The following is a 19173-nucleotide window of genomic DNA, read 5'->3' on the forward strand; positions in this document are numbered from 1 at the left end:
GCCATTGCTAACTATTATACTCAAATAAACAACTTCACGATCATTAGCATAACAAAAAAGAGTGTTACATTACACAAAAAACTTTTTGCTTCGTGAGATAGAACAAGCAGTAAAACAGCTAATGAATAAAAGGCAGCAGACATCTTTGTTTGACATCAATTGTGCATTGTTTACAAACAATCGCGTCTGTGGTAAGTAATCGAACAGTTTAATGACAAGAAAAAGGCTAGTTTAGTTTGGCTAGTGTTATAACGTGTAACAGGTAGTGCTGGTAGTTCAGTGGGTTATTGGATTCTAAACGATAACATTTAACTCGAAGCGTTTAAAAGATGTACATGCAATGTATTTTAGAACTGTTACAATTTAGTAAGAAAGTTTTGCAACCCAAATCTGATTTCGCCAATGCAAAAGCAGTTTATAGGAGTATAAGGTTTACAATGCCGGAAACAATTGGGCGTATTTACGGTTTGTTTTGGCGCCAGTAAAATGGTAGATGGTCATTTTTACTTTCTTTAGCCGAATTTTGTTGGTCAAGGAAATTATTACAGACTTGGCAAGAGGTCTTGGCTTTGTGCCGAGTGATTTTCGTTGCCAAATTGTTTCATTGATTTCCGAATGTTGTTTTGCAAAGGTTTGCAGGGCATCATTACTTTAATCTTTAATGTCCTTGTTTTATTACTTTAAAATATCGATTTTAATCACGTTGTTCGACCTTCACTGCAATCAGGACTTAGACTATTTGATCGATATTGGAAAAACGGGTTATATAATCGACTGCACTACAACAGCATTCTGTAATGTTAGATGTTTTATAACACTGCTTTCTGTTGTTATATTTTTTTAACAACTTATTGCAAGTCAGGCAAATAACTGTACCCAGAAGCAGTGCCGGATTAAGGGTCTGCTGGCCTGTAGGCACATTTTATAAGTGGCCCGAAAATCAGGGTTGCCAACTAAAAAATTAGAATTATCAGTGTTGCTAAATCATTTAAAGTGGCCTGGATTTTTGACTGGCCTGTAGGCACGTGCCTACTTTGCCTAATGGTTAATCCAGCACTACCCAGAAGAGCGTATGATTTCGTGTTATGTCTACATGTACAACGCCAAGTAAATCTAAACGCAGGGGTAAAATAGTATTATGATGACATTAAAATGTACGCCGCACAAACTGTAGAGGAAAAAACTTTATAAGCCACAGCTTGCAAGAAAACAAATACGGCATAATCTTTTAAGCCAATTAGTACTTTTATGTCGGGCGTGTCATAGTTGTCAGTGACCTTGGCTGGTGTCAAATTCGTAGTCGAAATTCCACATAAAACTGGAAAGTACCTCGTGTTTTACAAGTCAAATATTTGTGGAATAGTCTGGTTAGGGAACTCGACCCCTTACAAACTGTGTGTCAGTCTGGTTAAAGTATAACTTAACACATAGTTTACAACCTGAACAAAATCAAGTTGATTAAATGCCACGTCACAATATGATAGTCACACTACACATACAAAGTGATGACATAGGTAAGACATTTTTTTTAACTATGACGTCATTGTATTGATGCTGACAAATGAAAACGGAGAGCTATTACCAGCTGTGCAAAACCAAGCAAACTTTTCATTTAAGTAACAAGTCTTGAAATTGGCTGAAAATGCCTGTAGCTTGGGCAGAATGGTTGCTAAACTCACCTGAAAGACATTGGAGAGGTCGCGAAGGTTAAAGATGTAGTGAAACTTGACAGCGGTAGGCAAAAACGTGGAAACAACGCGTTGATGGAGGTGTGTGGCCGCTCTTACCACAGTTTCTACACTCTTTGACACAGAAGGTGCAAAAGTGTGACCTAAAAACAAAAACCCCGAGGTTTAAACCTTGCGAGAGGTTTGCAAAAGAACCAAGGCAGTTCAATTAAAGAATAAAGGCAACTGAAGGTAGTTGCAACTTCTGCGCCGAAAAGTCACCTTCGGGCTTAATAGGCTTTGCAGTTACGATACTGTTGCGCAATCGAGTGCAACAGCGCGTAACGGCATGGTAGAAAAAGTATCATTTTCCCGCCAACATTCCGATAGGAGGCATTTTAAAAAGCTGCATCTGCTTTCTGGGCGAGTAGTTAAGTCCTCATTTTTAGTTTGACTGCGAGTGGCTCGGTTGTGTGTTCTCTGTAGAAGTTTAACTGTTGGAAGTCCGTTTAAGTGTCAGCAATCAGTTTAAGGTTGACTTAACGCTTACTGTTTTGATCAACACTTGCTGGTATGCATATCATGTCCTAGGAATAGGAAATACATCTTGCTTTGAAATGTGTCAATATGGACAAAAATATTGTGAAAATCAGCACATATTACGTTGCTGTCTTGAAAAATGTGTTATAAGAACTACAGACGCTAGCTAGAACGCCCAACGACGACCTAGATACTTAGGAAGTAATACAAAATGCCCACGCTACTGCTGTTGTCAAAAGGATTACTGAACGAACACAATCTAGGAAGAAAAGCTAAACAGATTTTTTATTTGCAATGTTGTTCCTTTAAAAAGTTACAATATTTCGCGTATATGCGATCCTAAACATTGCAAGCGAATGGTTTATCGTTGCTCTGGTCATAAAACACTTTATTTTGGCGTGTGACTTTTCCGCTGGCTTCGAGCGGACTTATTTTCGCACACAACTGACACAGTTCACTGGTCTATTTTGTCGTCGAGTTTCCTTCCGCAGTTTGTTTGTGTGTGACTGTGGACTTGATTAAAACTGCTTGAATATATCTGCACTATGGTAAGTGTGACAAGCCTATAAACTAGTGGTCCCATGGTCCGAATCAATGTCTGTTTGTGGCTAATTAAACGCTGGCAAGTTTGAAACTGTTTGAAATAGTAAGCTGACAAGCGATTATGAGAGTGTAGTTCATTATGTAATATTATAAGTTCAAATAGTCCAGTGGCCTACTGAAAACGTTTTCATGTCCCATTCACTGCTTGGTAACCAGCGCCTAAACAAAAGGTGCGCGAACGCATCACAAAATTTCTTTCGTGGAAGAAAAATGAAGTAACGTTGTGAAACAAAGCATAGCTATTACCTTTGTTGGTATGTAAGCGCACCACAAACAATACATTTCGATACTTAGTTCGAAATATGACGTTTCTTGCTGCCATTGTTAGGTTCAATAACTTGCTGCTACTGCGGTTAATGACGGCCTCCTATCGCAGCAAGTGCCGAATGTCGTTGTAGCGTTTGTCCGACATTGCTACATTTTTCATTGTCATGTTACGCGCGAAGAAGTTAAAAAAGGCCTGATAAAAACGCAGCTGTTAACCATTCCAAATGGAAAAGCTAGGGGAGTACAGTATCTAAAACCACTTGCATGAAGACCGAGCAACCTTTCTAATTGGATCAGGGTCAACGCAGCTGCTTTGACAGCATGAGACCTCGATAAGAGTGTGCAGTTGTTACAAAAGTTGAATACAACAACACTTGGTGCTTATGGCCAGATTAACGCGGTCAGCAAAATCACTGACCTTGCTTAAGCCTAAAATGACATGAAAAAATGTCAATGCGATTGCTGCATTACTTCACCAGCTAAGCATTTGAGTACTGAGCTATGCAGTTTTCGGCCCAGTTGAGGAATTTAAATGACATTTTTTGTGCGTTAAGTTGGATCGTTCAGCACTTGGTGCTTAAGGCCTGACTACAGCTAGCAGTGAAATCCAGCGAGATACCGACCTCATTTAAACCGTAAATTACGAAAAAATGTAAATGCGTTTGCTGTAATAGCTGAGAACTGTGCAGTAGGAAATTTTTCAGTTAAGTTCCAGCAACTTTTAAATGAGATCTAAATGTCATTTTTTGTGAAATAAGCTATTGCTGCCAGGCATAACTGCTGGATGAGCAATACTTGGTCCGTCATTTTTTGTATTCACTGTGTCCTTATCTTAGTTCGGTCCAGACATTACAGTTTCTTTATCCTTGTTTTTTTTATCCTTGTGCAGCGTTTTGGCGACAAAGTGTGGGCTGGAAGCAATCCTTGCACGGTTGATTTCCTTCTAATCGGCCCGAAGTAAAAAAGAAAAAAGCACTGCGTCCGTATATAAGCCTGTGTTCCTTTAAATTTCATCACTACAGCCTTTATAATCTGAAGCTAACTTCAAAAGACGCTACAAGAAGACCATGGAAACAGCTGGTGGACTATCCGATGCGTTTGGCAGTTACTACATACTAATACGACCACCTGGAGTGAGCACTGGCCCTGTGGACTTTCATAGCGGCAAAATGATAACCATGACCGCTGATGTTTTTCTGGCAGCATACAATTTTATGACTTTGAACGGCGCGGCAAAGACCAAAGAAGTGGAAACATACACCGAAATTAAAACGCAAGAGGTAGAAACATGCACCGAAATTAAAACCCAAGATGTAGCAACTTGGACTGGAAATACTGAAGAAGTTCCTACGAAGCCGAAAACTTGTGAAGCCGCCATACAATCTTATTCGCCTGCCAGTCAAATGTGTGACAGATGTAATCGCGAGATTTCTTCAAGCAATGCTGATTATGCGAAAATGGAAGGCAGGACCACTCCCACATACAGGCAAAAACGGCCTGTAGGCAAAATTAGGTCGCCTTGCAGCGATGAAGCCGCGTATACCTTCGAACGATTGAGCACTGATTTAAAGAGAATCGTGTTGCAATGTGAGACTGAAAACGAAGACCCTACTACCCTCCACCCTATGAAATATGTTCTTCAACATTTAACTGTGCTACATAAGCTAGTGAAAAACGCGGAAGGCAGCCTAGATGGCTTAAAGGATCTTGCCAAGCGTTTCCTGTGGTTTACAACGCAGCTTGCAGAAAAGTTTGTTGACGGTAAAAGCAACGCCGTGCGCGTTATTGCAAAACACCAGAAGGTTCTGACTGCTGTACGGGAAATACGAAGATGGTCGTTTCATGAGGCAATAGAGAAGGTTGAAACCGAGGAGAAGTTGGCGCAACTGGAAAATACGGACAGCGGAAAAGCTACCGAAAGATATGGTAAAATCAGCCCAATCCAAGCACCTGTTGTAAAACACCGTGATACTGGTGATGGCTGGCGCACTGATGGTGAATCATACACAAGAGTGTCGAAACCTGTTAAAGAACCCACTGTGCAGCTCGCAGGGGACAGTATGCATCTTCGACGCAACAGATACGAGCACCCCCGCCGTGAGATTTTCGCGTCTCGGCGCGGTGAACAAAGACCCAGCAGTGACCGACAATCGGACAGTGATTGCGGGAGGCAAGGTAGTTTAACTGATGGTGAAGAAGTGGTGCGAGGCCACAAACGCCATGGCAGTGGTCTTCTACCTTTACCTAAACGCAAACCGATCCACAGGCAAAATACTGATAATACTCGGCCACGAGACCCACGCCGAGCTGCACAAATAGATAACAATGAAAATAGGGGTTCTATCCGTCAAGTAATGGCGAATAGGGGGCCAAATGTTACTAGAACTTATGGAATGAAAAAGATGTGTATGTTCTTTAATATTGAACGGGGCTGCAGTCACGGCGAAGCGTGCAGATTTAAGCATATATGCAGTCTCTGCCAATCGCCCTCCCATAACAGATATAATTGCAAGAAAAACTTCAGATCTGGTTCCGTTGATGTTGATGAAATAGAGGGAAGTCCAGAATAGATTGATTAATTAGCTAACTCGGGTGTATAAAGTGAATTGCAGATTTTGCAATAAAAGTAAAAAATACTGCTTAAGCGGGACGAAATACAAAGGATTATGTATTGCAAAAGACATTTACAAATATAAATTAAAGGTTTACTATGATTTGCTCACTGCACCGCAAAACGCATGTTTGAAATTGTATATGGCTGTAACGGCTATACCACCAAATTTGTTTTATGTATGTATTTGCAAACCATACATGCTATGCGCTAATGCTGTAAAACTGTTATAATGGCTATGCCACCAAATTCGTTTTATTTGTGTATTTGCAAACCATACATGCTATGCGCTAATGCTATAAAACTAACTGTTGCCGTTTGCTGAGTTTTGTGCCTTTTTGTAATTTTTCTGTTTCGCTAGTTCAAAATCTATTTGTTTGTTTTTTTACTTTTGTTCGTTTGTTCGCCAAATTGTTTTCGTTTTGTTTTCTTTTTATTACACGCATAATTGCAAAGGAATGAAGGCCCGTACACTTTTTTGGCACCGAAGAGTTTCTGGCGCACATTTTCTTTTTTTTTTCACTGCACGTGTTACACAAGGAAGGGGAGCCAAGAAACTGTTTTATTCTGTATGTGCTGATTCAAGTAAAAAAAATACGTTTTAACCGCTAGTAGATTGCGTATGGCCAAGACAAGCGTGGGAAAATTTCCTGAAAATCGTGGGAGATATGCCGCGTGTTCCGATTAAATTTTGATGGAGATATATTTCTGGGAAAATGCTACTGCTACGCAGAGCAACGTATTGGAAAAACAAAATACATCGCAAAAAAGGAAACCATGTATTCCAGTGGTTGACAGGACGTCCACTAGATTTATCGTAAAACTGGAGATTATATTAAAATATGATCAAAATGTTAGCTAACAATAATTTAAGTTACTTCCTAAAATTCGGTTTTGAAAGTTTATATTTCAAGAAAAAATGCTTCTTTACCCAAAAACGCATAAAAAAATGAGCCACAGTTTTTTTTATTCGAGTATATGGCCAAAAACAAGTCCAAAAGCAGTGAAGTATTTGATAAAAGTAGTTCCAATGAACAGGCTACAAAATCCTATGTTAAATCATAGAAACGGATGCAAGCCGCCGTTTACTTAAAATTTTTGCTGCAAGTTGCATTGAACAACCAAAATGTTTTTTACCTGAACCACCAGAGAAGTGCCATCCTAAAATGGAGCTGTAAATGCTCTCTAGTGCCTCCGGTGACGGGAAGTTGACTGCAAACACGCAGAAATGACGCTGAATGAAAAAATACATGTTTGATTATAGTGTTGTGAAAATAAACATATAAATGTCATTTAATATATCATTGGCTTCAAGGTCACACGTATATAGCTTGTCATATTAGCCTAATAGGTCCCTAGTGAGTTCTATTTTATTGCTGTAATAAGTCCATCTGCGACAGAGCACAACTGATTTTGGCGATTCACTTAATCCAAGAAAATACGAGCGACTTAAAGAAACTTGAGTGGTCAGCAAAGAACGCAACGAGCCACCGCCCAGCTTTTCCCTGCGGAGATGCGTTAAAGCGTTGTGTGATAACCTAATATGGTAGTGCCCATAGCTTGGACGATACGTAAAACTTTCCATGACAGCATGCAATCGCGTGAGAAGTCAGTTTATCTTCGAAATGAGATTTTTAAAAAAGCGCTGTAAGTCCTAAAACCCAACCCATGGTTTAAGACATTCCCAATTTTGTGACGTAAGTGACCTTCTAGTGGCGAAAGAGTAATGACGTAATTCAGTTGTCATATCGACATTAATGCCTTGTTGCGATATACAAAATATCGTAACAGTTGGGAACCACCGATTTGAAGTATAATTTTAGCTCGAATTAATGTTTACATTATATACAAGGCGCAGTCGTTCGTGTCGTGCACTACGAAAATTGCGAAGACTTCCTTCCAGCTTAATTTCGTTTAGGAGTCGGAACCTACCTGTAAACGAGGATTGATAGTGAAACTTCCTGCTGTTGGGTTCATGCAAGCGATGTACTGTGTGCTGTGAATATCCTTTAATGCGAGCTTGCTGCGGTCGTACCTGTCAAGATAATTGATCGCTAGTAATCATAAGTGACAAACTTCCCGCATTTTAAACAGACATTATAACAGGGGTTCTTAACTTAGGGTAAACAGCTCTAAATAGGGGAAACACGACTTGGTGTTAAAACAACCATTGTTTGGGTTTAAGTTGTAAAAAAGGTTGCACCTGGGTCTGAATGCGAATGTGCTGAAAATACTTTCAAATTGAAAAGATTTTGCTGACAATGCATGTATCTAACATATTTATTAGTTCGCTATTGAAGATAAGTGACATGAATAAATTTTATGAAAGCTCGAAGTGCCCAAACACACAAAAAAAACGTTAACAACTATGGAAAATCTGTCAACATCATAACTCACGTCAGCCACACGTTAAGCTAATTTTAAAGAAGTGGCGCAAAGCGAACGGACAACTAGTTCAATGCTATATCTATACGAATGCTGACGGTTAGGGTTTGGGTAGGGTATTATAATTATGAAATGAATAAAACGCACTTGAAAAGTAAGATCCTAAAATAAAATTGTTAAAACTTTCTTCCCAACCTTAACCCTCTTAAGCTGCTAAAGCAACAATTTAGCTCTTTGCGCCACCTATGGAAATTTAGCTATATGTGCGGCTGACGTGAGTTATGGTGTTATAGTTGCTTTCCCAACAACTACGGCTTTAACATGAAACTATAAGTTAGCCTATTCATTTATTTACAAAAAGAGTAGCATACATTGAAGGATATTTCTGGTCAAACAAAAATACTTCAAACACTTCAAAAGCGTTTTTGCCAACTAAGCTATGTATACATTATATAATGTCAATTGGGCAATCTTGCTGGCAAGAATTTTAAACACTTATTTCATAAACCACAACACTGTAGCTTGGTATGTGTATAAAGCTGCATATGATATCTATGCTGTACCAATGTCCGTAATCAATGTGTTGCCGTATGAGAGTGTGAGGTCCAACAGTCCCGTATGTGTCAACTTCAGGCATATTCACATCGTCCAGGAAATAGATTAACTTCTTTGTTCCAACCGGACCGTAATTCCGTCCAGCCTTCTTCTCCAAGTGTTTTTCCAATAGACCTGCAAACAATTTCAAGTTTGTATGCTAATCCCACATCGCGCAGCTTGTAGACAAAGAGTAGACAAGAGTAGCTACTGCCCAGAAGTACTCTTGCGCGTTTTACTGTGGCTATTAAATGCCGTTTACTGTGAACAATGTATTGTAAGTAAATTAACCTAAAGTCTAGAATATTTACAATAACTGCTAGCCCACTGTCTTCATGCCCCAATTTCACTTCTGGTCAGCAAACTAAGGTGGGTAAACGACCTAAAGGTTTCAAGACCCATTGCGTATATTTGTTAATGTAAGTTACCAGAAAAATGGTGCTGGTCCTATCCGATTTTACATTTGTGTACGTAAGCTACTTATAATGGTTTACAAAGTTTGCAACCTGTTCGTTATGTACCATATAGCTTTTATAGTGGCAGGGAATAGTTTATAGATGGGTCTTAATCAGTGGTGGGAAATCAGCCGGTTCGCACCGGTTCTATAGAACCGTCTCACGAAATTTTATTGAGATCAGCGAACCGGTTAGCATTACTGATTACTGCCAATGAAATTTTAGTAACAGAACCGGCTAAAAATATGACTTTTGTGATAGAACCGGATGACCAAAAATTTGAATCCCACCACTGGTTTTAATACATACAGGTGCCCTATGTAGAAAATTAACACTCACGTTGTAGCATGGCTGGTGTGGTGTAATAATTAAAAGGGACATTTGCAATCATGTAATCGTCTGTCAGCTTCTTTAGCGTGTCAGAAATAAGCAAGGTTTTTCCGCAGCCAGCATTGCCGACCAACATCACAGGGCGACTTTTCTCGACTAGCAGATCAATAAAGTAACGGATCCTCGTCGTTTCCGAAGTATGAACCAAGATGGACTGAAATAGAAACATATTCTATTTGAATAAGGAACTGATGATGCCATTTTGGCGAAATATATATTCCTGCCCCTAAAACTGACTGCTTGGCGACCGTCTAATTCGGTATAACGCCTTCAATATGCTAGACGTAGTATTATTTATATATGAGTGTACTGTAGTCGCTGGTCAAAAGCTTAAGGGCTGATCCCAGTTACAAATTTAAGTCAATAATAACTGACTGATTCTGTTTTCAAGTCAGGCCCGAACACAACCCAAATCTGACCCCCCCATACAACAGTCTTACTCACAAAACCTATCAGCCTTTGTATTTTTAGTATTTGCGAAAGGGTACGAGCCAAAACTTGCCTTTTAACGTATCTCATTAAAACAGTCATCGAAAACTGTTAAGGTACTTAAAAGACAGCGGCATATATAGCACAGAATTTGAGAGAGGTTCCAAAATTACATTAATACAGAACACTGAAAAATAAAAAAATAAACTTTTTGCTATGCCAGGAGCAAAAGTATTGAACTTATTATGAGGTATAGCAGCATTGTTTCACCTGGATGGGCAGATCAGCATCCATTTCGAACTTGGGAACTTTTTCGCTCCAGGGGACAAACTTCTTGGATTTGGGGTCGATGCAGAAATCGAATACAGTTCCAGTGGAAGGAAATTTGATGTGTTTGAATTCTTTCACCCACCAACGACTGAATTCTTGCCTGTAATCTGTCATCTGCAAAGAAAAATTTAAAATGACCGACTGTGAGTAGTGTACCTGAGTTAGGTTTAGTTTGTGATTAATTGGTTTCAGAACGCATGAAGCATACTAGAAATAGTACCTCTGCAAACCAATGCTACAGGTATGGGCGCCGACAGATATGGGGTTAAAAAGAGCACTTGAAGTTTCAAATTACCTAAACATGAAGTCAGTGATGTCTAAACGAGCGAGTTTTTCGATGTCTGCCTTATTTACGTTTCTGGTTTCATTTCCATAACCTCTACAGCTTTACTGTATTTCGAACAGACAAAATAATACACGTGATCAATGCCCGTAGAGATTTTCTGCAGCGAAAAATGTTTTAAGATTTAACGAAATTCTACACTGTAAACTTGTGCTTATATGTACATTATTGCTTGAATGCGTAAACCTATCCATGGGAGTGTCAAAATTTGCCAATATTCTGCCGGCGTCCATGCTAGACTCAACTAAATGAAATCAATGTGCCCGAACGTTAGTGTTTTACAGGGTTTAAACCCACGAGGTCTTGGAGCGTAAATGTCAAGCTTTTATATGTTTACATGGGCTTATTTGAGCAGGAGTTTGTCCGCATTAAATGGCGCGCCGGACCATTCGGCCAAGTTCCTGCCCATTAAATGGCAACATGTTTTTATCACGGGGTTCGAACCCTGGACACTCGTGGGGACGAATGCCGATCAGGGTTTGCTTGTATATGGGTCAGGCGCGCTGAACCATTCGGCCAAGTTTCTGCCCATTAAATGGCAACGTTTTTTTTATCACGGGGTTCGAACCCAGGACACTCCCGGGGACGAATCCCGATCAGGGTTTTTTATGTCTGTATATGGGTCAGGCGCGCCGGACCATTCGTCAATACATACGTGATCATGTAGTGTGGCGCCACCAAACGCCCAAACTGCAGCAAAAACGAAGAAAAGTTCGTAGAGTTCCCTCGGTGAGTCGGCTGGAACCGATTCTGTGGTTATGAGGCACTCGAGGAGGTAGCAAAGTGTCTGAAAACAAATGAAACCAGTTAAGTTCTTTAGCAAAAAAAGTGGTGAGTCTTAATTATGACTTCGGGTGTTTTACTAAATGTTGAAAAAACCAATATCGTTCTTGTTTCGCCCTGCAAGAAAGCTGTTAAATCAACTTAAACCTTCTTTTTTAAGACATTCGAACGACTCTAAACAATAAACAAATACATTTACATCCAATAAAATTTATGTGTCAAAAACAGAACTAATGTAGATTTTGATTTTCAAACTTTAGTAAACTATTTATGTACACTGTAACTTCAACAACACCCCTGTTTTATGATTCTTAAATAAAAGGTTCGAGTTTCAAAGGTTAGAGACCCTTTATCTAGACCAATGGTTCTCAAACTCGGTTTTCGGGGCCGCATGCGGCTCCCAACTACTTATTTTGCGGCTCGCACCAGACCTCAGAAAACCACCAAACATTGCTATTTTAGCTTTTAAAGTCATAATCTTTAGTGATTTTCTCAAGGTTTCGTTTTTTTGCGGCTCCCTACACACTTAAAAAATACCATTTGGCCCCGACAATAAAAAAGTTTGAGAACCACTGATTCTAGACCAACACACTGAATTACCTGAACCATAGTGTTATCAGGCACAGGCGTTATAGTTTTGAACTGGGATTTCATAGCTTCCAGACAAGTCGGGACGTATTTGTCGAACAAGATCGTAAGGTTTGCGCGCTCTGATTGGACGGAACGACTGTCAATCCAGCTGGTAACCGGTCTGTAAAAAATAAATTATTTGGTTTTGTTAAATGCCATGTAGTTACCATTTTGGTATTCTGAGACATAACAATAGTATGTAGTTGTGAAGCATTTTTACAGTCAGTCGCAAACTTACGGGTTCCAACCGAGGTCCTGTGGATTGACGAATAGGATTCCAGCACGTGACACAGTGGCTGGCGTGGCCGATTTCAAGTGGTAGATTTCGAAGAGAAGGCGCATTGCGTTGGTGAGAGGAATTCGTTCGTTGCTTGCAAGCGTCAACATCTGAAGAGAAACAAAAGCATGACAAACGATTTTTGGATGAGAATTTAAAAAAAAAAGTAACTATCTTTCCTGTTGTAATAAGTTGTCGCAAATTAAGCGAACTTACAACATAAAACCAAAATGTGTTTAATATAATAATAAGGTTTCAGTTTCAAGTTGAGAAAAAAAATACCAACGATGTGATTAAATGTAGCCGCGTATTTAACAAAAGAAAACATTCTGATAAACGGCAAGCAATTGAACATATTTTTTAGAAAAAATTCAAAAGTCAGTCATTTTACCTTGTTGTCATCCATCACAGTGTTAAGAGATTCAATCCACATCGGGTCAATATCTCCATCCAATACAATCCACTTTGGTCCGTCGTGTGTGATGTTGGACTGATCTCTCATCGTGCTCGAAAATAGACCTGTGATTTGAATAAACAGGGACGCAATGAATCAGTAAAACTAACATTTTGAATGTTTTTGTCCAAAATTGTTAATTAATTTTCATTTGGGTAAATGTATAGAAAAAAGTAAAGGTATAGGGCTCGGTGTGGTCAAATTGGATTGTCTTAAATAGTTTTACCCAAACATTCTTGACAATACTGACGAATCTATTTATTTGCATAATGAATTAGTTTTTTTTATGCGAATAACCGGACGATTTCTTTGACGAATGTAAGGCGGGGATTTGGGATTTAGGATCTCTATGCAATTTAACAGATTATGCGATTAACCGGAGTTTGTGGTCCACTTTAACAAGTTCTTTTTTTGAGATCCAGTGAATGCCTTGTCCTGCTCTGGGTCGTATTATATAGTTGCCAAAAGTATTTGAGGTTTTTTTTGTACCTTTTTAGGAACCACTGATCTAAGCCCTAATCGTCACCGAATGTCAGCTGTAATCTTACCGTCTTTCCATTCTCTAGTGGCAGGATGAATAAACCCAAACAACTCGTCAGTGGTGAGCGCTTTAGGGTTGAGATCATTCCATACTGGACGTTTCCCTGCAGCTCTGTGGGTTTCGTGTAAAGTCCGAAGAATTTTGGATTTTCCAGCACCGGCATTTCCAATCACGAACACAGAGTGACGGACGGCGAGGAGTTCTTCGAGCTGTACTACCTGCGTTGAGAGAAATTGAGTTGAGATGATGTGAGGCCATTTAGCTGCAGCTACACCGTATTATACAGCGTTATATGTAAGGTGAGATCACCCGAGAGTGAGTTTGGCGCAATGGGAGTGAACAAACAATGTTGCTGGGACCAGCCGATACGGCCGTGAAGAAGCTACCTAAATGCAAACTATAAAACATGTTTCTTTGTGTAGTTCTATAGGTGGAAAATGGCATGAAAGATAATACAGTTTTGCTGAAGCTTGAAGTGTTTATTACACTAAATCGATACGGTGATATAGATCCCGCATTTTAGATCAACTTACGTTATTTCAAAAAGTTTGAAGCCTTCTTTCTAGACCAAACGTTTGGAACAAACCAGTGTCAAGCAGAAGAAAATACGGACAAAAAACAATATGTACTCCTTCAGGAAAGGGGTAACAATAATTTTGCTTTGGTGGCAAATACACCTATGGGTTTCCTATGTGATCTTCAAACATTGTTTACCTTCAGAATGAAGTTGTCTTCGGGTTGCAGCTTCATTTGCACCATCGTTTCTTTGATTGATTTTTCAAAGTCCATGTCGCGTTTACGTGGAACATTCAACAAAGGGAAAAGGTCACCTAAAGGGATGTTGAAAGACAAATCTTAGTCTATGTAAAACACATGCTAAAATATTGAATTTATTCCAAATCGCTGGTTCACGCTGTTGCATTACAACCGCAAGATAGGTATTAAAGCCCAAAGTATAAACCAGTCCCTACAAAAAATATAGCCAGTGGACTGTAATACCTTTAGGTACATAAGTTACTTTTGTACTAAAAACAAACATCGCCCAAGTTACACAAAATCACAATGAAAAAATGTCATATTGTGTGATATCATATGGTTGTTACCAATGAGCCCCATAAAAACCGGAACATCTTCCGTTACGATCTTGGGAAGGTTGAAATCTCGTAGAGCCCGCATTAAAACCTCCTCTTCCGGTCTTTGGCGATCTGCGCGTCGAAGGGTTCCGGCCACAACTAACACACTTTTCACCGCACGAAGGCCCCAGTCATAATGATACTAAAAAATAAGTGTTGGCGGGTAAAACCCTTATTTGTGTGGCGAATAAAATACTTTATGCTGATTGTATCTAAATAAGATATGCATAAAAATGAACACTTCAGACGAAGTGTTTATATTATTATAAAAGGTAAATGATTTCAGACTTTAATAAATTTTACAGTCTCTTTACTGCATTTCAGAAAAAAAACGTATATTATTGAAAAAAATAATCACAAACAAAAGATATCAGTAATGAAAAACAAGTCAAAAATTGTCAAAATCGTAACATGTATTTACCTGCTTGGAGCAGAGTTCCTTGCAGAGGTTGTACAGTGTAATAAACTTCCTAGCGAGAAGTTTAGCCTCGGTGAAGCCTTCAGATACGAGCATGTTCTCACAGATCATGGCTGTGTCTGGGACAACCATAGCACAAGGGCTGCAAAAAAGGAATAAAATAATAACACTTATCTCGTTAATACGAGCTTTTTACAAAGTAATTTTGGATGTATAGCATTGATACATATCAAATACCGAATATATTCGGTATTACTTACCGAAAGAGTGCTTTAAGATTTTCGGGTAATTCTGTTCTTCCTGCATATCCAGGATTCATGGTGATGAAAATTCCCACACTGGGTGAGAGAGATATGTTGTCTCCCAAAAACATAAATCGCTCTTTCTTAGCTTTTAATGCGTCCTGGATCATTTTCACCTGCATACCAATATGACATGGTTAATTGTGATGTTTTGGTAACGCCACAAAATGTATAGTTAAGACTCTCAAGAGTTGTGCAAACTGAGCGATTCGCACGCTTTGGGGTCTTTTCTCTTCTTCAACACTTAGGCTTGACCACTACTACTATAAACTGATAATGGCAATAGAAATATTCGAGACCATATTGCAAAATAACAATGTTGTATGCTACCCAAACGGCTATCTGTTTCTAGTTTAGCTGAAACAGTTTTGTTATTTAACGAATCTCCCGCAGACAATAAAATGTATAAAGATTAAAAGAAACGATTTATGCTTTTATCTGTTTTTATGAAACAGTCCAATATTATTGTTTCTAGTTTATTCAGTTTTACAGTTTTCATCAGTCGTAGACATAACGCGAGGGCTTTGCACACTCGTTAGAGCTAAACAAGTGCTCTTCAACGGTTTTTCCTCTGCGCACTAGATGATTGATGTTTTAACTATCTAGTTTTTTCGACTGGCAAGCAAACAAGCAATGAAAAGGTGAAAAAACGCAAAAGCGTATACATTATATTAAAGTAATAAAGTATGTTATTATATACATACTTTAAATCATTCACACCCATACAACTTTTTGGTAAACCCCAGTACGCCCCTGTGACTGTTATGGTATCTCCTGGGGTTCACCGGGCACTCCGGTTAAAAACTGATACTTGAACTAACCAGAAAACATACCTGTACAGCAACCACCGAAAGGACTTCAATAGCAATCCTGTTGAATTCGTCAAAGCATCCCCAAGCACCAGTTTGTGATAAGCCCTTGTAAATGTTACCAATACTCTTGTAGTCCATCTGTTCGGAACAGTTGAAAACATATACTGGGATGCCGAGAGCACGGCCCAAGTCTTTGGTAGTCTCGGTCTTTCCTGTACCGGCGGGACCAGCTGGTGCTCCGCTCATTGTCAGGTTCAAAGACTGGGTAAGTGTAATGTAACATCTAAACAAGGAGACAAGTGTTTAGGTTTAGGTTAAGTGTTGTATTCTGTTTTGACAACAAAGGTAGATTGGAAAAAAAGTGGTAAATTAAAAATTGCTTGCCAAATTAAAAATTGTTTAGCTCGGTAAAACTGCAATTGTGTTTTACAAAATGGGTCAGTGTTTCAAATAAGTACTAATTGAGTAGAATCAGGTTAATCGACATTTTGTTTAGGTACAAAGGCATCGTAAACCCAAACCGTAGCCATTTATCAAGAAAATCATCCAGTTAATCGCATAGTCCGTTTAGTTGCATAAAAAAATTGGCGAATTGGTTATGCGATTAACCGGATTCGTCTGTGTTGGTAGGTTTTGTTTGTGTTTCACAGAAATATTACCAAACAAGAAGTGGCTTGTAAGGAAAAGCGCAAAAAACAATTGTTTGTGTTGCAAAATGCTCTAAAAAAAGGGTTCTTAACCAGGAGTGTGTGGACCCCTTTAGGAGTTCAAAGCACCCAAACAGTCAATTACTACAGTTTGCTTTACATATGTCAGTCACAGTAGACAAGGGGTTGGAAAATAAATGCGGGTTAAAAAATACCAATTCCCAAACCTGTCGGTCAATGGAGTGATAACAAGTCTCGGTGTATTGCCGAGATATTCGTATTGATATCGAAACTGTGCGTTGCAGATGTTCGCAAAACAGTGTGTGACGTCATCATCCCAGCGGTGACGTAATTGGGAGAGCCACGTAAACGCTTGAGAAGATATCACCTTCTCTGCAATGAGTTTTCCAACCACGTCCCGACTATGTACGTCAATTGTACAGATGGTCATAATCTTTTGCCTGCAAAAGTTGCAATAAAGTTTATGTAAAAATTGGCGAATTGAACAGTTTAAATGACACAAATAAAAATTTTGGGGGAAATGGGTCGCAAAATTTTAAAACCACAAAATATATAGTAATTCAAACGTTTCGGCAAATGCTCATGCCATCATCATATATGAGGCTACATCTGTTACACCCGTTTATAAACACTAGAGTTGCATCAATGCGTCATGTTTCTTAATGTTGATAATTCAAAGTGCCAAAGACAAATTATTATTTAGTTGTTAACACAGACAAAATGACATTCCGTAGCCATTGATTGATCACAGCAAACCTGTTACGCAAAAATAAAATATCAAAAATATACAACGCCCTTCCAACAGTGGGATTGGACAGAGTGAGAGACAGGCTAAAATCACTTAATAATTTTGTATTTATTTACCTGTCCAGGGGATGAAGATCTCCTAGCAGATGGTTGATGAGAGCGTTAAGTTGATTCACTTGTTTCTTGTTGTAATCTTTCATCGCGTTTTCGAATCCCTCTTCAAGTTTTTCGAAAGCAATTCCAACCTTGAGAATAAAATGTTTAAATTTGTTTACAAAAAAACATCAACAAAGTATAAAAATCGGATTGCACAGACGAACAAATAGCACAAACTTGAAACACTGTTTTTCAAGCAGTTGTTTTTCTACAGTATAACATTTATCCTAAAATAGGTTAAAAATAGGTGTTTGATTATGATTATTATAGTTGTATTTTATCTTTTAACTTTTTGTCAATGATTTTTTCTTGTGTGAACTAAAATGGACTGCAAATGTTTGTAACAATGTATTGCAATAATATCGATTTTATAATGTATAGGACGTCGAAACGTCGGAATAAAATTACATTAGCCAGAAGAGCTCAACAAACTTGATATTATGCCTGGCAGCAATAGCTTATATCTTTATAATGTCTAATTGACCTTTTTTAGCAGTAACAAAAACACCGTTTAAAACAGTTTTATTCGTGTAAACATTATCAAAAAACACCAAATATTGCATTTTCAGTAAAATTGAAATAAATGACGGCTTTCAAGAAAATTCAGTGTGAAAAACCACTAAATCTGACGCTATATTTTATTTGTTTTATCAAAACAAAAGCATTTCGCTATAAAAAGCATCATCAGTGTCTAACACACAAAAAACGGCTTTAAGCATTTCAAATCACTGACCTCAGTCGTCCACCAAATCTGAGAACCCGTCAATGCGACTTGAGCGGGATAATCAAATAGCCACAAATCACGTGCCTTTTCCTCGTAAGCAACAACCGCCTCTTGTATCTGATGACGTACAGTGCTACGTTGTGTGTCCTGAAGCCGATTCAACCAGACTTCAACCTGGGTAAAAGTACAGAAAAGTTTTGTTTTTCACACTTTTTAGGGATGGTCAAGAAGGAAAAGTTTAAATTGTAGTCAGAAATGGGACAACGTCGTGTTTCCCGATGTTCAAGGAATGGAAGAAACAAAGGTTAGCCATAAAACAGTGATTCATAACTCTTTTACTATTGACGTAAGCATCAAACCAATCACATCGCAAAAGTTCATCTTGATGATTTCATTTTATTGCGGCTGCGATTTATTTCAAGTGGGGTCGGAATAGAAAAAATCACCGACTCCACAACCCTGTTGTTTCTAATACAGCAACTACAAATAAAAACCTTAATTATAAACTACTTGCGTCCTTCGAAATAATTTGTCTGAAACAGATTTTTGGCCGAAAACAAGGTGATACACTATGAAACAGTTAAGTATGTTTTCGTTGGTCGCAATTTCACAAAACCCTTACAGAAACTTATTTCACTCTGCACACTCGGGATTAAATAACACTAGATAGTAAAGTAAATCAATGTCAAGTTACCTGGCCGACAAGTTCGCATGGTTTGTCGAATTCAACATATTCGTTCTCCTTACTGAACATTCCCAGGGCAACTTTTGTTGGTTCTCCGTTTTCCTCGGCGAACTTCAGATCGTTGATGTTGTCGAAAAGTTTTCGCAAGTGTCTAGTGACCTGCAGAAAAAAATGTAGCAAAGTTTAATGCATTTTTACAAGTTAGAAAAAAATGCATTTGTACCTAAAA

The 19173-nt window shown here is 38.7% G+C and overlaps 2 protein-coding genes across 2 annotated transcripts in view; one reads left to right on the forward strand and one right to left on the reverse strand.

The window, feature by feature from the left end:
* The window catches only part of LOC145239347 (dynein beta chain, ciliary-like), a 65209-nt gene that overhangs the window by 25933 nt on the left and 20103 nt on the right, over positions 1–19173 (reverse strand). Inside the window, exons 35-54 of the mRNA XM_080102651.1 lie at positions 18954–19103; positions 18269–18433; positions 17497–17624; positions 16839–17072; positions 15986–16247; positions 15111–15268; positions 14854–14992; positions 14403–14574; positions 14014–14129; positions 13307–13517; positions 12696–12823; positions 12266–12414; positions 11998–12148; positions 11270–11401; positions 10212–10385; positions 9462–9666; positions 8637–8802; positions 7621–7723; positions 6826–6922; positions 1680–1831 (exon numbers count right to left, since the gene is read on the reverse strand). Of these exons, the coding sequence (XP_079958777.1) occupies positions 1680–1831; positions 6826–6922; positions 7621–7723; positions 8637–8802; positions 9462–9666; positions 10212–10385; positions 11270–11401; positions 11998–12148; positions 12266–12414; positions 12696–12823; positions 13307–13517; positions 14014–14129; positions 14403–14574; positions 14854–14992; positions 15111–15268; positions 15986–16247; positions 16839–17072; positions 17497–17624; positions 18269–18433; positions 18954–19103 (3192 nt within the window). The remainder of the gene's footprint in view (positions 1–1679; positions 1832–6825; positions 6923–7620; positions 7724–8636; positions 8803–9461; positions 9667–10211; positions 10386–11269; positions 11402–11997; positions 12149–12265; positions 12415–12695; positions 12824–13306; positions 13518–14013; positions 14130–14402; positions 14575–14853; positions 14993–15110; positions 15269–15985; positions 16248–16838; positions 17073–17496; positions 17625–18268; positions 18434–18953; positions 19104–19173) is intronic.
* Positions 3967–6293, forward strand: LOC145239348 (uncharacterized). Its single transcript, XM_080102652.1, has one exon. It carries the CDS (start codon positions 4145–4147, stop codon positions 5645–5647), a length of 1503 nt encoding a protein of 500 aa, XP_079958778.1. The 5' UTR covers positions 3967–4144; the 3' UTR covers positions 5648–6293.

The sequence above is a fragment of the Phallusia mammillata genome, chromosome 7 (genome assembly GCF_965637545.1).
Source record: "Phallusia mammillata chromosome 7, kaPhaMamm4.hap1.1, whole genome shotgun sequence".
Classification (NCBI taxonomy): domain Eukaryota; kingdom Metazoa; phylum Chordata; class Ascidiacea; order Phlebobranchia; family Ascidiidae; genus Phallusia; species Phallusia mammillata.

Bases quoted from the DNA above. Each gene is read 5' to 3' on its own strand.
- LOC145239348 (XM_080102652.1), top strand. From the start codon at position 4,145: ATGGAAACAGCTGGTGGACTATCCGATGCGTTTGGCAGTTACTACATA.